The sequence below is a fragment of the Polypterus senegalus genome, chromosome 12, assembly GCF_016835505.1.
Source record: "Polypterus senegalus isolate Bchr_013 chromosome 12, ASM1683550v1, whole genome shotgun sequence".
In the NCBI taxonomy this organism is placed as follows: domain Eukaryota; kingdom Metazoa; phylum Chordata; class Cladistia; order Polypteriformes; family Polypteridae; genus Polypterus; species Polypterus senegalus.
Window position 1 is genome coordinate 37,662,377 of NC_053165.1, and position 20,543 is coordinate 37,682,919.

General features: G+C 39.4%; 1 protein-coding gene across 8 annotated transcripts in view; it reads left to right on the forward strand.

The window, feature by feature from the left end:
* Positions 1-452: 452 nt before the first annotated feature.
* atp2b2 (ATPase plasma membrane Ca2+ transporting 2) overlaps positions 453-20,543 on the forward strand; it is a 74,716-nt gene continuing 54,625 nt past the window's right edge. For 3 of the 8 annotated variants that reach the window (XM_039770959.1, XM_039770957.1, XM_039770958.1), the window contains exon 1: positions 453-1,124. In XM_039770959.1, the coding sequence (XP_039626893.1) occupies positions 926-1,124 (199 nt within the window). In that variant the 5' untranslated portion in view covers positions 453-925. The remainder of the gene's footprint in view (positions 1,125-20,543) is intronic. The other 5 variants (XM_039770953.1, XM_039770954.1, XM_039770956.1 and 2 more) reach the window with 3 other exon arrangements.

Here is a 20,543-nt window from a genome sequence, read left to right on the forward strand (position 1 = left end):
TTCAAAAGTTACCAAGAGGGTATCACTTACAGAGCCCCTCCCACAAATGCAGAAATGCGCACACTTGATATTGAAAAGGAAAATTCCACACACTATCACCCTCCACACCACTACCACCTCTTTTTTCCAGTGCATATGGAAAGTGCTCAGGTTCTTGTTGGGTTTCTATTAGAGACGCTGAGGTCCTCATTCAGTTTCCAGGGAAGTCTGCTCCTAGTTTACGGCTGCGCCTTCCATCTGCTCTTCTCACCTCTGATGAGGGTCCCGAATGGCAGCGCTCCTGTGCTCCTCTCTTCCCTGTTTGTCATGTTTTTCTTTTGAGCTCGGGCTTCAGGCACGCGCTCTATGCCGGTACTAATTAATATTCATGAGCCATCTCATTTAGCTGTTGCTCCTGGGACTGATCAAAGTATGGCACACTGCTCAGCGGCTCGGGTCCCTGTTGCTGCCGCTCGCGTGTAGCAGTTGCCGGGAGAGGGAGAGGCGAGTGCAGTCCATGTGACACACGCTAGAGCGCGAGCGAGCGGAGAGAGAGAGAGAGAGAGAGAGAGACGGCAGCAGCAGCAGCGCAGCAGACGGAGCCCCGAGCTCCAGTGAAGAGATGGACAGGAGCCGCTTGTTCGCTTTGTCCTTGCTGTGAATTTACTGTCTTGTGCTGCTTGTTCTCTTCCAAGGGCTGAGAACGAGGCGATGGCGTAGGACGCTACAGACTGACATCTTCGCAATGGGCGCATACATCCGCAGCGAAGCCGGTCTGCAGCCCGGAGACTGACAGAGACCTGTGCGCTCCCGCTGTCAACGGCTTTGGATGCTGGAATCTTTTTAAAATACATTTCATTTACAGATAGTTGCCTGATTGGCATTTTGATCTGGGGCTTCGGCTTTGACAACACAACTACATAATACATAAGCAATACAAGCAGAAATGGGGGACATAAGTAACAGCGATTTGTACGGCAAGAACCAAAGAAATGACGAGAAGCGCGTGGGAGAGTTCGGTTGCACGCTACTCGAGCTGCGCTCCCTCATGGAGCTGCGCGGCACGGAGGCCGTGGTGAAAATCCAGGAGGACTACGGAGACACGGAGGGCATCTGCAGACGCCTGAAAACGTCCCCAACAGAAGGTGAGCCGCTCGAGAACTTGTACCTAGTGCCGGGTAGTTGACAGCCTCAGAGGGACAGGTGGCACGGGCATGCAGCCCACTACCGTGCCAAGTGGAGGTGAGGAGAACGCTTTCCACTCCTTGCAGTCTCCCAAAACACCCGATGCTTCTTGAAACGTAAAATCTAACGTATTATGTAATTATGTAATTCACTTTAACTGGTTCGTTAACCTCCTCCGTGCGTATGCAAGACACCGCGCCTCTGCGGGAATAGTAAGTGTCCAAACTGACCTTGTCCACTGATAAGTGTTTTAAGAGGTTGCTGATGGCTACACGTGTCTTTCTCATGCACTGCAGATGGATTTTTGCAGTGGCGGCGCTGCTTCATGATTCTTAGTCGGTTAAAATGGAATGCGTTCTCATGACGACAACTTTTTATATACCTTTCCCCTTCTCAAATACAACCTTTGTAACTATACATCAGTTATTTCCCATTTAGTAAAAACTGGTTACTATATGATGGAAGCAGTGGGCACACAGTAACGGTCCTTTAGACATCTACACAGACCTAATGATGACCAGTTTATCTTTATGATGCCCACATTTTGCAAACATTGCATCACTGTTTTACCCTATTTATATAAACGATATGCCCCTGTCATGCCCAGTTCCTGTAAATATCATTACCTTTTAAAACTCATTGCATGCATACATTATGATGATCTTTTAGGCAATATCTCCTTGTCATGTCTTTATCTCTTCAACATTGTACCATGCTTTTGCCTACTCTGAGCATGAACTGTACTCATTCAGATCAAATATAAACCCTTGCAATGCCTATTCTGTATAAACACTGTGCTGCTTTTATCCCTAATTTTTACATTCCCAAGCTTTCTACAATGTCCTTTTTGTAGAAACAATTAAGCCTGGGTCTGCTTATGTTGTTATGTACATGCTGACAGGTTTGCTGCACCAGGGATTCTTCAAGTAGAACGATGTGGCATATCCTGTGACCACATCAACATTGTTGGCTGCATCATTTTTTCTGATGCAGCTGCTGAGAGAAGCTTCTGATTGGCAGGCTGAGCCTGTGATTGTCTTGGGTGTGCTGGTGTGTTTACTAGGCAGGAGCCTGGCAAAGGTGTCCAGATGTCCCCACACAGGTTGGATGCATGTGCCTGGTTTACCTGGATACATGTTTATGAAGAGCTGATAGGTTGCCAAATTGTCATAGGAGCTCCTCTGCGTATTGTGTAATGTAGGTCACTGCACTAGTGCTTCGTGTCTCTAACTGCGGTGATGTGTGTTAGTGACATTACTTGCATTTTTTACGTTTGGACTTTAAAAGGCAGCTATTCTAAAAATCTAGGTTAATCTGAGTTTTGTGCCTACCTGTAGAGGCATGCTTACCCGCTGAATTGAAATGAATGTGTGATTGCTTTCATCCAGCTTGATTAATGAGTGAATGTGAGCAAGGAAAGGGGTGTGACGAAGACAAATATATAAAATTACGACTCTGCAAAACAAATGAAAGTCAGAGTCCATTCTGTTTATGTGTGACAACCTGATTATGAGGACAAACGTGAGCTTGAAGTCATATTAACTGTGCAGACCGAATCTTCTTCCAGTCTTAGTGGCCTTATTGTGGCATTCTGTGCAGGTAACACCTTTCATATGTGTAGCATCCTCTTTCACCAGGAATTATATATGAATATAAAGTTGGTGGAATCTTCCATCTAATTCACTCTTATTAGCATTTTTGCTTACTTGTATTTTCCAGGATGTCAAGATGAGATAGGGTCAAATTCTATATGTACCACTGCAATACAGTGGAGTCTGACAAGATCAGACTGACAGAATTTGATATAATTGGACTTCAGGGATTTGTTGCTGCATGATAGTGAGATCAGACAAGATCAGATCAAAGGTATTAAAAACTGAGGAGAACACCATCAGACAGGATCAGACTTCAGGGAGGAAAACCATAGATGACTGAAATCTGATGGAAACAGCCTCCGTCCAGATTAGCATTCACGATCCAAGATCTTACTACCAACAAGGATTTAAAAGTGCAGAATAGGTGATTTTACAGAAAAATCAAACAAGGTTTAATTCTGACAGTACCTGTCTCCAAGGAGTATCATTGGCATCCTGAGATCTAACAAGATCAAAAGTACGGAGATACTAAAATCTGACAGTGGTGGAATCTTGCAAGGTAAACCTAAACACTTTATGATTTCAGTGCAGAAGTGAAGTAGATAATTAGATGTGAGAGGGTCCAGCTCCAGAGATATAGTAGGATTAAGACTTCTTTTGATATAGCTAAAGTATATAAGGATCAGAAAATGTCAGAATCCTGGGATAAATTGGTATAATGCTAGGATTCAGTTCAGCCACCCTTCTCTAATTAAAGATGCAGCATAACAAAATCAGAAAGAGTGTAATTTAAGAGAGGGAAAAGTAAAATATTAAGAGAATAGCGAGAGACTCCAAGGAGGTAAGGCTTTTACAATGGAATGCTGACACTTAAACAGATCACATTATATTAATATATTTGCGGGGTATAGAAATCTAATGGCAATAGCCTTTGATGGGCACAGCTACAGGGCACTGAAGTCCAAAATAGGGAAAATTTTTATTCAGTCTTACTGTAATGAAGTGAAACTGGAATATTCTGAAAACTGACAAGAATAGGATCCTTGTAAGTAAATCTAAAAAAATAGATTGTACTACAAGGAAATTAAATGGCAGGATACTGAAATCTGACAGGAGCAGAATCTCAGGAACTAAAGCTACAGGACAGTTGTTTTGCTACAGTACAAAATGTTGACATCTGATGGGATTAGACTTCAAATGGCAAAGCAGCATGACAGTACAGTCTGACAATATTAGGCTCCCAACAGATAAAACTACAAAAATGTGACATTAAACATCCAGTAAGTAATACATTGGGACATTGACAACTGATTAGGTCAGAATGTCTCCAGATGTCCTGCAACCCTGCTCTGGCTAAGTGGGTTTGGAAGATGGATGGATTGCTAGAAGCATAAGGATAGGCAATTGAGACATGATAGAATCAAACTTAAAATTATAACCGAGAAGCAGTGATCTGGAGTGGTCAGACTCAATTTTTAAGTAGCAGGGTACGAATATTTGACATTCCCAGTTTACAGGGTAAACGTTCTACATATTGAACTAAGATAGAATCAAATGCCTGCAAGTAAAAGAACAGGAATACTAATAAGGTATAGGCTACCATGTAATTTAAAAACGTATCCTCCTTGTAGGTTTGAAGATGGGACAATTTTGTCTGACCCATTCTAACTAGAACGTTGTGAAACAGGCTTCCAGCTACTATAATTAATCTTCAAGGGAGAGGCATCTGAAATGGCTTGGCTTTTAGAAACAAAGCTACAGGTCATATGAGACTTGACAAAATCAGGTGAAGGCTCATGATGGTGACATCTGTAAAGAGCTGTAGGAAAGTGGCAACATATTGTAGAGCAGGGAAATAGCTGTATAGTGACATTTATCAAGATGTGACTGAGTAAAGGTAAGTGTGAATGCAGAGTCGGGCTTTGATAAAACCAAATAATAAGAGTCTGACATAATCTGACTTCCAGGATCCAGTCATTAGGATATTGGAATCTGACAAATTTGTACTCTGCACAAGGTTTCAAGGCAACTCAGGCCCCTTCTTCAGGCAAGATGCCTGAGTTGCCACAAAAGCTTGCATATTGTAATCTTTTTAGTTAGCCAATAAATGGTGTAATTTTGGTTGACTTCTCACTGCGTTCATAATGGCTAACATGGTACAACACCCTAGTACTACTCTACACAATAAAGTTATGTGAATCTTCTGAGGCAATGCCTGGAAACAATGAGGAATGACTTAAGAACATTTGTTTTAAGTAGAATGCCCAGTGGGGGCTGGGTGGTCTGTTGGCAGTAAATCTCCTGCAGATTTTGTTTTTCAGTTTATCTGGAGTTTCTTTTTTGTTGTTCTGCTCTCTTGGCATTTGTCATGCTCATCCTTAGAGACTTGTAATACAATGTTACATAAAAAGGACTCAACCTTTCTACCAATTTTATACTGATGTTGTGTACATTTATATTGATTTATTTTTGTTACTTATTCAGTATTCTTAATTTTTTTCTTTTTTTGTAATTATTTCTTTTTCATTTTGTAAAGCACTTTGAGGTACTGTATATCCTATGTAAGAAAATGTGCAATAGAAATAAATATTGTTTTAGTTATTGTTGAAAGGGTCAAGCTCCAAAGAGTAAACATATATTATACTGAAAAATGACAGTATTTGACTGTAAGGAGTAAAACTTATAACGTTGAGTTCTGACTCTCAGTAATTGTTATACTCCGTAAAGTAAAGCTGCAATTGATGTTTAACTGGCTTTGACTCCAAGTAAAGTAAAAGGACACAGGGATCTGATCAGATCTTATTCCACACTGCTCACAGGATCATATTCCGAGAAGATACTGAGATCTGCCTGCCTCGGATTCCAACAAATGATGCTGTAACATACTAGGATCTGATGGAATTGTATTCGCTGCATTAAAGAAATATTCCATCTAAAAATGTTATATTTTTATGTTACTTCTTCTATGCACTTTGTAGTGATGACTGAGACAAAATAATTCATATTTTCTTGTAGATTGAAGAAAAAAATGTTTATTATGTAAGTAGAAGTCAATAGTCTCCAATGCTGTACAAAGGCAAAGTGATGTGAAAAAGATCCATGAAAAAAAGAAAAACAAATCTTAAGTTACTTGTGTCTCATGATACATATGTCAGTTGACCCATCATAGGCTGAAAACATGCAGATTGCATACGTTTTTGCCAAAGTGTTGTTAATAGTGACTCTTGGAATTATCAGTGCACATCATAAACAGGAAATCTAAAGTCTCATGGGAATGACTTTTTGAATTGAAGACCTCTCTCTCTAACTCATTTGTTGGTCAAGTGTACTGTCCCGTTCAAAAGTGGTTCCAATGGGCTTTAGATTTCCTGTTTGTGACGTGTAATGATAATTCTGGAATTAACTATTTACCAATATGTTTATCACTTTTTGACCATATGACAGGGAGACTGACACGGATTATGTGACATAAATAACCAGAGATTGTTCTTTCTTTATTTCATGGATGTGTTTACACCATTTTGTCATTGTACAGCTTTGGTCACTATTTGCTGTTATTCATAAACTTTTTTTCATTCCATTCTGTATTAAATATGAGATAAACGTTTTCTCCGTCACTGTTTCAAAGTACATGGGGTAAGTAACATATAAAAATATAATTTGTAGGTGGTTTATTACTTTAATGCAGCCAGCTTAATTCCATCAGATCTTAGTATGTTATACCACACACGAGAGCTATAAGATCTGAGGGTGTTAACCTCCTGTATATACTAGATTTAAAAGGGATAGATTCATACTAGGGTTAAAAGCAGTATCATCTCATGTTGTGATATTGCAGTGAGCAACCCAGAATAGCAAGATTGAACAGATTCTTCCATGTTTACAGTTGCAGTGTATAGCAACCCGGTAGGGTTTGTGTCCCAGATGTGTAGATTCAGGAAACCAAGATCTCATCTGATCTGAATCAGCCCTGCAAAAGCTGCAGATTATTAAAAATGCATTTTTTGTTGGTACCGTTGAGGGTAAGTAGTGAGCATTTCAATCTACTGACATTAGCCAGGAGAACGAGAGCTAGAATTGTTCTATGTTTACAGAGTCAGTATAAAGGCTCAGCTGGAGTACCTGAGAACAGGCCACATCCTTTGCAATGAATATTTGATAAGTTACATGCTGCCCTCATTCATGTGCACTTCTACTTAATGAAACTGGAAAGTTGGGGCATCCTGATGTCTGTTGCTTCAGTTACCTGAGACAGGGTCTGGCTTCTTTTTTTATTTATTAATGAAATAGCCTTTATATGAATAGATACTTTTGACAATGTACTCTTTTTGATAGTCCCCTTTTACTCCTCCGTCTCCTTATGACACAAGGCATAGCTTAACAGGTTTAGGAAATTGATGGCTATAATATATTCAGGAATTAATTCAGTTGCTGTATTTGTTAAATCACTAAATAATGTGAACAACAGAGAATGGTTTTTGGGTTATGCAGCACATGTAGAGCTCCCTATGGCACAGGTTTAGCCTCTGTCTAGGGTACTTGTGGCCTGGTTTCTCTCCTACGTATACATTCCTTATTAACAACATGGGCAAACATGTAGAGAGCTGTTAGTTGCAGCTTATCATTGTTTTAACACAGAGTAAAGGGTTTAGTTGCTGTGTCTGGTGTCTGCCCAGCCTATATTTCTCGTGCTGCTTAGATTTTGTTTACAGGCTCATATGCTCTGTAAAATCTCTAGTGTATGTGATCTGCCATTTTGTGTCAATTCCTGTGTCATCCACTGGCATTTTGAGCATGTCACTTGCTCTGCATTTAGCCATTCATAATACACCTTGCTGTCAAGACACTTAACATTGTACATATTTAATACCATGCAGCAACGTCAAGGGGACTGAAGAGGCTTGCTCTGCACTGGAATTATAATTTCACAAAAGGCCCACTTGACGTCTGGTACAGCAAGATTAAACAGTATGTCTTCTTACATGGTGGTTTATAGAATGCCTAGTCCTACAGTCCAATGTTCCTGTTGCTAATTAGAAAAACTCTAAATCAGGTAAAAATATACATTGTGTTATAACTTGACACGCTCTCTAATCATCTCCTGGCTACACATTCTGGCTGCGTTGTTTTTCTTGTGCCTCTCATGGACTCTCCTAGTGACGTCAACACACCTAGCAACCTCTTATTAAGTGTAGCAAAGAAAGAGCTACACACATGCCTCGTTTACAGCCTTATCTCCCTGCTTGTGAAGTCTCTCTGCGCCTTCCTTCATCTTGCCTGTGCCAGCCTTACTTGATTCTTCTATAATTCATTTTGAATTAATATTTTATTAGAAATGTTATAAGTGGAGTGGAAGGATCACACTTTTGGAATCGTTTTTCATCGCGACTGATTCGTTTGCTGTTTGTTTTTTGGAGAAGAGGCGTACAAAATGTTTGCAGGAAGTGTGAAATGCTACAGAGGTAACTAAAGCAGACCAGTGCCTGCCTGCTGCTACCTTGTGTCAATCCTGTTCTTTATTCATTATTCATTGACACCTGTAATTAAGACCAGGGCACTCATCAGAGCTCCTTCTGTACCTTTTCAGCACATGACATACCAGGATTGTCTTCCATTCTGTGTGTATATGTGATAAGCATTGCCCATAAAGTGTCAGACTTCCCATTCTGCGTATTACCCGTATGTCCATGATACACCAGGATGGCCTTACCATAGTGTAAGTCACTATGGTTGCCAGTGAACTGTCAAGACTATTTATTCTACATGTGTGTTATATTTTGGATGGCTTCCTAAAATTATCCTTAAAAGCTACATATAAACAATGTTGGCATGTGAGGTATTAGACTGTCTTTATTAAACCTATAATGCATATCTGTATGTCCATGAAGTGCCACAGTGTGTGTATGACTATAATCACCTGTAACATTTCTTTTGTCCATCGGCCCGTCATGTGTGTGTGTGACGTGTGGACTTGGATTCCAGGTTTCTGCTCATTGAGAGGACACATTCTCTTCTATTCTCTTTTTTCATTTTTCTATCCCAGACACTGATGTGTTTCAACTCAAGAAGATTCTCAGTGCAGCTGAGGTCAGCACATCATGCTGCTTACCCTCATGAGCTAATGTTCTATGCTTAAGTAAGAAATGAATTCTTCAATAAATTACTTGCTGCAACACAGGATAAAGAGCACATGTCATAAGTTGAATGCTTAGTGTAATCAAAAAGAAGCATTAACTTTTATTGTTTAGAATCTTCTCTGAAATGAAAAGGCTCTTGAGGTTTAAACAAATCTTTTGCATGGAGGTGTTTGATTTCAGCTGCCACTGAAGCTCCAACTACTTGATGTATTGTCTCTTAAACAAAAGGAAACTATAAGCTCTGCACACTGCCTGTGTGGGAGCGCTGTCATCCTGCTTTATTAGCCTCCACTTTCAGATAAAGTGTCATGCCAGGCACTTATCCTGTGCAGCTCGCTGGTACAGCCTGTGCAAAGGTAGCTGGAAACTAGAACAATAAGTACTTGAGACCCCAGGGGCTTCTGTGTTTCAAGTCTCTATCTCAGGCATTGTGAATATCTTAAAATGCTCAGCTCAGATTTGCAGCAGTGCTTCCAGTAGTCCCAGAAACATTTTCCTCATACTGTTTACTCCAAGTTTCTCCTAAGTAATATTCAGCGCTGCACCATCAAACCTTTCCTTTACTCATATAGTAATATTGCCACATATAGGACTGCATGTGGAGAAATCCAGAGTAATACCTGACTTAAGTGATGGGAAAATACCCACTCACTTCAATGTACTCACTTCAGTGTAAGGTCTTAACATTTTTAATTTAGAAGAAAGACTGAAAACAGCAAGGAATGTCCATCTTCAAAGATTATCCATAATATCTGAGGAAACGAACACAGTGTAAAGCACTTCTGACAAAGCTGCATGAGTATAGATGAGACAGGCAGACATGGAACATTTTTCTCTTTCATTGCTTCTCCACTTCTCCTTAAAGTTTGAGTTAGCCCTCTACCACTTGGATAATCCCCCCATTTTATCCCTCATAAATAATATCCTTGTGACAACATAAGACATTTTAAGCATACCTGTACAAGTGCTGCACAACAAGGTGCCAGATAATTTTCATATATCAGTATCTTTGTAACCACAGCAACTTTGCTAAATGTCCTGAAGTAACCATTCACTGTTTCCATAGCAGCCAAACTTTGGCACTTACAACCAGAGAAATACAAAACAATTGTAAGGATTAATTAGAGGATTTATAAAAGTGAGAAAACTGCAGAGTTCAAAGGGCAGCATACTGGACGCCTCTCCTGTCCTATATTGATCTGGTGTCTCTCCAGAGACGGATCTACCATTTTTCCATTTGATGGATGCAGGGGTTACAATTTTTTCTGGAAATGCTCCAGAAAACCTTATCTAATGTTTTGAGTCTTATAAACATTGTGCATTTCAGTTTTTAACTCCAAACAATCTGCTTCTGTTCTAATTGAACTTGTGCAGTTAACATGGTGAAGCCAGATTAAACTGCTGACTTCAGCTATCATACAATGTAACTGCAAAGCTACATTAGTCTGCTTGCTTTGTGTATGCCCTGGCTCTCCAAATACACCCTCAGATTGCCTTTGCGTATCTTCTGATCTTTAGGGTGTATCAAGCTCTCTCCATGTATCCCATGAACCTCTATGAATATCTGATAAATCCCACATACGTTTCCATAATTTTTATATGTGTGTTCCATGATTTTAAGTGTACTAGGGGGCTTTGCCCCTGCGCCTTTTGCTTGCCAACCCTCTCGGCCTGCACTATGCGCCAGCCACTTTGCGTCTCTGCCACTCATGTTGTGAAGAGGGGGGCTGAACACACCCCAAGGGGACACGGTAGCTCCTCAACTTAACCCCCACTTAAACAGTGATAGAATGGGAAACAAATACAGTTTTTTTTTTACCTCCTCTTTGCTTGATCAGCTGCTGGCTTGCTGCTGCTGCCATGCCGCTTTATCTGCATCTTGTGCGGCGCACTTCTGTCATATAACCTATGTCCATATATTCGGTCTCTTTTTGATTTTACCTTTTCATCAATTTGGCATTGAATTTTGATTCCGTGTTTGGAATTACATCGTGACAACGCAACATATAACTGCCCATGAGTGAATTTCATTTCTTTCTCTCTACAAGAAATGTGTCTGACAATAGCATTCACACAAATGAGAAATGATTTCTCTCATGGGATTTCATTTTCACCAAAAAACAAATCTTCTAATTCTCATGGATACGCCTCTTCATTGGGAAGAAACACTACTTTTTTTTTCCGTGACGTTCCCAGATGATCTACAAGTCTTCAACTTAAAGTTTAAATCCAAACAATATATATTTGATGTCTTTTTGCTGTTCCGTTATTTCACTGAGTAATAATTTCTGTTTGTTTGCGCTAATGCGATCTTTACTATCCTTTTTTTGAGACTTTTGAATTTTCGTACTTCCATTATCTCTAACCTTTTCTGCATGTGTACCAAGCCAATGTTTTTGAATTCTTTATGACGTTCTACTTTGTCATCTACTCTTTGTTTTATTTCCGGCCCCGGACGTGGTTAAATCTCTTGGCACAAAGACCTCTCTTTGAGAAAATCACGTTTCATCTCCTTCCAACCTTCCAAATTTTTTTTTTTATAATAGAGAGATAGCTTTTGCTACTCTGTGTGTCTCCTTTAGTCTATAGGTGCAGTGGTACAGTATCTTCTCGACCTCTTATTTGTCCACCGAATTGCAGTGCACATCACAGCATGCAACCTCCAGTTTGATAAGTACAGTATCTTGCTTCATATTGTGTATTGTCTGCTTCTTTATCTCCTCTCCCTCCTTCTCTTATCTCTTTCAGTCCCATTGGCTGGGCCTTCTTCCACAACCAGCAAATCTCCTCTCTAAATACTTCTTTTAACTGTAGAATCAACTTTCCCTCTTCTATAAGGCAGCTTTAATCTCCCTCCCAGAGTCACTCCCAACATAAACTACAGAGATACTGAGCTTGAAGTAATTTATGTAGCTTCTGTTGTTCCTGAACCCTGAACCTTCAAGGTATCAAGAACAGCCTCTTAATTCTCTGTCTTAAAGAAGCTACACTGTCCCATTCTTTTTTCTCATTCTTTCTCAATGGACACTCAGAAATCTCCACTACCTTTGGAGTAGTGATCCCTGTATTAAAATGAGAAAATGCTACATGTTCCTATGCTGACTGTCTTTCTCTTTCTCTCTCTCTCTCTCTCTGTGCTGCACTGTCGTTTTACATATCCCCGTTACCTTTCCACACTAGTATGTTCAGGACCTCTCCTTCACTTAACAATGTGATTCTTTTTCTTTACTGGAGGTCTGTAGGACTTTCTTCTGCCTGTTGCCTCCTTGGTGGAGCCCTTCTCCTGCCAAATGTTTGCTACCCCTTCTCTATATACAAGTGTTATGTACAGTATATACTATTCATTGTGTTGTGTTTTATTTCAACATAATATTCTCAAACCTTTTTAATCCAATTCAGGGTTACACAGCCTATGCCAACAGTGCTGGGTACAAGGCAGGAAACATCCTGGACAGGGCAGCAATCATTGTAAGCTTGACACACACACAGGTACAGTTACACAGGGCCAGTTCATTTCTAATCCGTGTAGTGTGTAAATATTTGGAGTATGTGTGAGAAAGACAGGAGTAACTATATAAAATCACCAACAATGAAAGGATTCAACCCAGGATATAAATTCATGAGATGAAGCTGCTAGGCAATATAAAAACTGTCAAATCTATAAAAATAAATAGATTTGAATTGAATTTTATTGCCAGTATATCCCTGTGTATATTCCTTGTGAACAACTGTGATTATTGGATTTCTTGCTTATGCATTGAATCCCAGTGACCATCCTGTGAATCCATGAACTCTAATCTTTGGTTGATAGTGTGAAAGGACCACAGAATAATGAGTTGGGGGCAGCCACCCTTTACCTGAAATTGGCTGTCAAAACCGAAGAGCTGATTTTGTAAGTCTTTTCCGACATCAGTCCAAAGCAGAACTGCTAGGCAGACAAAACATGGTAGTTTTTAAGATGGGCAAGAGAAATTACATAATCTGTGCAGGAAATGGAACTGATGTCATCTGGACCAGAAGTGATGTTTTTGGGCCTGGAGCTCGAAGTGACATCATCAAGCCCAGGTGTGATTTCCCGTGTTCAGTCTGGAGAGGAAAAAGAGAATGGATCAGTGCACTCTGTCATCCCTTGGTCCAGCATGGAATTATCCTTTTTTGAACCATTTAGCTGCCTCCTATGTGCACATGTGTGACAATAGATAGATAGATAGATAGATTTAAAATTTAGTTTTTGATAGAAGCTCAAGAAATATTAACAAGATCATCAAGAAGTAACAACAACCCCTCAAATTCACACAAAAATTACAAAGAAGAAGAAAAACTGCAACTTGGCTAAAGATAAAAGAGCAGTCATATATTGACACAGTTCTGCTGAATAATTTGTTTGCTGATAGTATTTAATGATAACGTTTTACCAAGGGAATGTGCAACATTATTAATAATGGCCATCAGTTTTGTCTTTATGTTCTCCTTTGCTACCTCTATTGGGTCGAGAGTGCATCCCATAATTCAGCCTGCTTTCTTAATCATTTGGGTGATTTGGTGGGCCTCTTATGAAGTGATGCTACCAGCCCAGCACACAATAGTATAGACAATTTCACTGGTCATCACACAGTTACAGAATACATAAAAGCTATCACCACACATATCTTGTAGTCTCCATCTCCACAGTCTCCTGAGATGGAAGAGTCTGCTTTGCCCTTACTTATATGGTTCCTCTATGTTGTTACATCAGCCTGTCATTGATATGGAACCCCAAGTACTTGTAGATGTGCACTTAGTTTCAAATTCTATCTCCTGACACTTCCTAAATATCCATCCATCCATCCATTTTCTAACCCGCTGAATCAGATAAATTCCAAAAAAAAAGATCTTTATATCTTTACAGAATATATCCCCTGATCCTTTAGGTATATTTTCTTACTTCAGATTTGTATTAGTTAATTTTCCATATGTTAAACTAACCCCAAGAGTGTATTCCCTTAGTTCCTTTGCATATTGCGTGATTCATCCTATGCATAAAGTATACAGGTAGTCATTGACTTAAAGTTCCGATGGACTGAACGTAAGTAAGTAGGACAGACCTGTATATGTGTTCAAACATGATCATATGTATAGTACTGTATAGTAAGTCCCCTAAGTCATACTGTCTGTTTTATATCAATTTTTATCATAATTTTTAGCACATTGTGTAGATTTTTTTTCTTTTTTGGGTGTAAATAAGTTTTTTATTTTATAATTTTTTTTCGTTATTACTGTTACTCACATGGGTGCCGAACCTTTAACAGCTTCACAAATTCTTTCTATGTTTGTGTTATGTTACGTCATCAGTGTTCACCTCTTCTAGTGTTCATTATGTTAACTGTGAGAGGAGGAATTGTACTGGCAGAGTCTGAGCACTCATGTTTTCTGTTTTAACATTTCAGCCTGTTAATAATAAACATTAACAGATAAAGGAATTTAGTGTGATTGCATTATCCTTTCTTGGCAGTTCGTACGAAGCGGCACATCGTGAGTCACAATGCAGAAGCTTTGGAGGTTAACCGGATTCAAAGCCAGAGCCTGCAGCGAACACCAGTTACAATGGGATAACTTAAGGCCACATGCGACCACATTTGCTTTCTTTCCTTCTACATATTGCTTGATCACCTTCATTTTTATGTTGAGATAAATTGCCTTTTTTCCTGTAATTGTAATACAAATGTGACTACTGCAAGTAATAAACTTAGATTGAGATGAATGAGTCATGGCATATGGAGCTGGCATGGTGAAAACTGTCATTTGACGTTGATGACTACCTATATCTACTGATTCTCAGTAAGCATCTCTTGAATCCTAGCGAGTACCACTTGACTCTCATTGGGCATCACCTGACTTTGAACATATGTGCATTGGTTAGCAGCATGTAATACCCAGTGCATCTGATTCCCTGCATTGACAGCCTAACTCAAGTGTTCTCCTTCAATATGTAATTCCATTCTTACCTTATGTACCTGCTAAATTTCCTTTGCATCTCTAAAATTCTTCTGTACACTACATGAATCTCAGTGTGTGTCTCTTGATGCACAATGGTAGTTTGCTGTTTAGGAACTGTTGCTGGGCCTACATTGGCATTACAGGACCACAGGTGCAGCCAGCCATTCAGTTAGCTATAAGATGGCAGTTGTTTAAACAAAAGTTACATGACATTTACACGACCAGTATACTTCTAGTTGTTTGGTTGCTTGCGTGTTAAGTTGTCAGAGCCACTTATGTAAATCAGGCTGTTCTTCCCTTGATTCCTAATACATATCCCAAGTCTCTTTATGTGTCCATCTTTTCAGATACTCCTGTGTATCCTCTGAATTCCACTCTATACTGCCTAATTATCAGGCCGTGTTCCGTCAATCCTATTGTATACTTCCTAAATCCCAGACCATCTTCAAGTCACCTTCAGTCTCTGCATGCTTGTGGCTGAGAATACTATTTACAAGTACTGCTTTCCCATCACACACACACACACACACATACTCTGTAATGAATGCAAGCTTGTGGGAGTGCAGTTTCCATGGAAACTCAGCCATTTCTGAGATTTGTGTGGTACCAGAGATGCTGTGTGGTGTATTGTCTTGTGATTGGCACACACACACTCTACAGGCATGTACTGTTCGCTTCGCTGCTTTCTCACAAGTGTTTAAATTCAGCCTGTGTCAGACTTATGGTTGCCATGGTAATCTATTTTTAGCTTTGGAAGAGAAACCAAGTGTTAAAATATGCAATCTTTTCTAATCTGGAGGGGCATGCAGTGGAAGGGCTGTTTGTACACTTTTGGGATATACCCTTACAAGATCAAAGCTTTTGTTTTGGGACATCTGAAAGGTTGATGTCACTGCAGGAGGCAAGGTCAACTAAGTGTTTGCTAATCCTCTTGGTTTAGACAAGAAGCTGTTGCTGCCTTCTGTCATAACTTCACACTCATACAGAAAACACACACTGACATCCAGAGACACATACAGTAATTGTACATGCTGCCTGTTATATATATATATATATATATATATATATATATATATATATATATATATATTCAAATATGGACAATAACTCTCATGCACACTGCCACCAAGGCAGCTTAGAGGGCACAAGACTAGTGACTTCAAGCCTTTCCTTTTTTTTCTGATACACTGGAAAATTTATAGTACTCATCCATCCATTGTCAATATAGAACGGAACAGTGTATCATTGAAGCCCCAGGCATATGATCGTAAACAGCCCTTGAGAAGACACCAGTCTGTAGCTGAGTATGTACATTAGTTTACAAGTGATTTGAGGCTATTGAGAGTGGAAATGAGTCCAGTGTCTCTTCCTCCAAAGGATCAAACTGGAAGGCTTTTTCCTTTGTGGATTTATTTAGTCCTTGCTGTGATGTGACCCAGAAATTATCTCAGCTTTTGTATTTGGTCCAAATCTAGAAGACTGTTTTTCATTTAGATTTCATAATGCATTCTGAGATGGAGGGGGCTCTCTTGGGGGATCATGTTGCATCCTTGGTTTTCAAGACCGTTTGTATGAAGTATGACATTGCCATAGACAGGAGCTTCGATACATGTATTGACATGATGCACACTCCAGACATATAATAATTCACTTAGTTGTAGACTTATAGAAGTATATGCAACCACACATATACTCTAGCGCAACAAGATCATACACAAAGACACTTATATTTAGTTACACACTGACACTCAACTCACACAGAAGGACATGCAGTCACATATACATTTGCATGATCACATGCTCACTGAGACTTGTTGACAGTGACTTGGGCATTGACATGCCTTTTGGAGCAAAAGATGCACCAACTGCTTGTGGCTCACATGCATACAAATTTGTGTGAAAGGATCATCATGAATCTTGATTTTGACATTAGTTAACTCTTAAATCATCTTCCATTGTCATTTTTCTGTTATTTAATTGTGTTAAATCTTTAGACATGTTGATATCATGCTTTTTTATTTTGTCTTTTTTATTATTTTTTATTACTTTATTGGCCAGATGTGTATAGAACTATCAAAGCACCTTACATGTGAATCAGCAGGCAGGAGCTGTGAACATGTCTGCATCTTACCGACCTACTTTCTACGAATAATGTCTTCTGACACGGAAGATGCAAAGCAATAAAGAAAAGTTGAATGCCTACTTCTCTTTCCCACTCTTGTGAAATTCTGGCTTTGGCTTTGTTTTCTTTCAGTGAGCAGTGCATACTAGTGTTAGATTGGTATCATTGACTTTATTGAATTTGGTATCGATATTAGTTTTCTGACTTCAGTGCCAGTACCAAAACAGTTCCAAAGTAAATAATGGATAACTACAAAAAAACTCCTGCCTCACAAGTTAACTTCCAGAACCAAAAATTCTGAAATATTGGCACTGTACAGTTTTAAATTTGAGGTTATTGGTACTTTTCCAGTACTGGTATACTGCACAACCCTAGTGCCTACGTGGTTGACACTCCACACTTAATTCTGATTTATGGATGATTGGTGAATTGGCCACTTAGACTTGCATAGAGTTTTTAGGAGTCCATAATATCCTTTCGGCAGCAAATTGCAGATCATTTCTTCCTGGTCCCCATCACACCTAAAAATCAGCTTCCAGAAAGATAGAGCTAGTGATAGTTGGGCATTCAATCATTAGGGGGATTGAAGTGCAGGTTTGCTCCAGAGACAGATTCTCACACAGTGAGAGTGCACAGGTGGGGGACCTTTCTGGAAAGGTGGATAGGCTCTGGGCCAGAGCTGGGGTGGATCCAGTTGACATTATCCATATTGGAACAAATAACATACATAAGGGTAGTCTCTCAGTTCTGCGATCCAAATTCAAAGAGTTAGGTGCCAGGCTGAGGGTTAGAACTGACAAGGTAGTCTTCTCTGAAGTTCTGCTTGTTCCACGTGCCAGTCCAAGTAAGATTCTTGGTGCAGGGAAGAAAGGTATAGGTTTATGAGGCATTGGGACTCCTTTTGGAACAGATGCGACCTGTTCCGCCATGACGGGTTACATCTGAATCAGGGGGACACCAATGTATTGGGGAGGCATATGAGTAGGCTAGTTGAGGATGGGGGAATGGGGGTGGGGCAAGGAGCTTAGAACAGACCAGGTTTGAAACTATACATGGAGGAACAAACAACAGTGTAGAATTGCCCAACATTTAAATTTAAATATAGACAGAGTAACACATTAAAAATACTTTGCCTTAATGCTAGAAGTATCAAAAATAAGGCAAGTGAGTTGGAGCTGTATGTAGCAGAGCATAATTATGATATTATAGCAATAACGGAAACCTGACTAAATAATAAACATGGGGATGAGTGTAACATAGAGAGATACACATTTTTTAGGAAGGTTAGACAGAACAGAAAAGGAGGTGAAGTTGTTGTTTATGTCAAATAGAATTTAAATACAAGTCCTCTTCAGTTGGATGACGACTCCATCTTAGTGATGACATGTGGCTTTACCTGGAAAGCATTAGTGAAAGAGGCCTTATTTTAGGACTGTGTTATAGACCACCAAATGCCGACAGTAATTTCAACACACATCTTTTTAGTAATATTAAAAAGGCAAGTTTACAGGGGGATATTAAAGTCATGGGGGACTTTAATGATCTAAATATTAACTGGGATAACCTTGCAAATGAAGGAGCACAAGAGCCGGAGTTTTTAGAAGTAATCTGTGGCAGTTTTTTAACACAGTACGTTAAAGCACCAACATGGGGTGAAGCCTGTCTGGATTTTGCATTTTGTAATAATTAGGATAGAATTGAGGGGGTAGTTGTGATTGAACAACTAGGGTCAAGTGACCATAATATAATAAATATATTTCTCAATTTTTTCTTTAAGAGTGTAGATGCACAGAAATTGTTAAGTTTAAGTTTAGCATTGCAACATTTGAGCAGATGCTGCAACGTCTAAGGAGGATAGAGTGGGATATGCTTTTAAGTGTGGAGACAGTTGAGGAGAAGTGGAACAGGTTTAAAAATTGTTTTACATGTAATGCAGGACAGGTACATACATACATTTGGAATTAATAAGAAATTTAAAAAAACTCCACAGTGGATTAATAAAGAGTTAACACTAGAATCCCTGAAGTCATGAAAAAAATCGTAATCCCAAGCCACTTTAAATTCCTTTGCACCTCTCCATCAGCATCTTTTTTTTGCAAATGCGTCAATTTGGCTACTTATAAAAGTTAGCGCTTTTTTATTATTCAGTTTTATTCTGTCAGTGACATTCATGTGGTACAACGAACCTGCCTCTCCCTCTCTGAGTTGATGGCCTTTACCTCCACTCTTTTCACAAGAGCAGCGATGACCATATTTGGTGCTGTGGTTGAAACCTTCTCAGAATTATTTGTTGAACTGGCAATCAAAGATATGATGCACCGTTATCCCTATCAGAGTATCATGTGGCATTTGCACTTTGACAACAAATACACCCATGCAGAACGTGTAAAAAAGAAAGATTTGCTGTGATTTTGGACATCTGGCAACGTTTTCTTGAGAACTGTGTTTTGAGTTGCAACCCAGGGCAACATATTACTGTTGATAAACAACTGTTTCCAACCAAGATCCGTTGTCTTTTCTTGCAATATATTTCAAATTCGGCACAAAGTTTTGCTTTGTAATGTAAGCATATCTAAATATATATCACAGATTTTTCGCTGGTTTGCAGATTTCTGCGGACAATGGGTCTTTTAATTTATGGTACATGCTTCCTCAGTTTGTTTGCCCAGTTGATTTCATACAAGGGACGCTATTGGCGGATGGCTTAGAAGCTACTCAATCATAGCATGTATTACATATTATATAAAACTCCTCAATGATATATGATATGCTTCCCGTGCAGTGCTTGATTGTTTGCTTTTCTCTGTCTCTCCCACTCTCTCTGACATTCTCTGCGCCTGATGGAGGGGGTGTGAGCAGAGGGGCTGTTTGCCTAGAGGATACGGACGCTCCTCTAAAAAATGCCGCTTTATCGCGGTGCTTTGGCATACTTAAAAGCCCAAAAGCACGTATTGATTTTTTGATTGTTTGCTTTTCTCTCTCTCTCTCTTTGAAATTCTCTGCTCCTGACATGCATTATTTGAAGAGGAAGATATGTTTGCATTCTTTTAATTGTGAGAAAGAACTGTCATCTCTGTCTTGTCATGGAGCACAAGTTTAAACTTTTGACTAAAGGGTGTTATTTCATGTCTAGAGGGCTCTAATAATGTTATCGGTGTGGGAGAGTTTATAAGGGCTTAAAATATATAAAAATAACCATACAAACATATGGTTTCTACTTCGCGGATTTTCATCTATCGCGGGGGGATCTGGAACGCAACCCCCGCGATCGAGGAGGTATTACTGTACCCCCTCTTTACAGATATATATATATATATACAGTGGGATGCAAAAGTTTGGGCAACCTTGTTAATAGTCATTATTTTCCTGTATAAATCGTTGGTTGTTACGATAAAAGATGTCAGTTAAATATATCATATAGGAGACACACACATGGATATTTGAAAAGTGAAATGAAGTTTATTGGATTTACAGAAAGTGTGCAATAATTGTTCAAACAAAATCAGGCAGGTGCATAAATTTGGGCACCGTTGTCATTTTATTGATTCC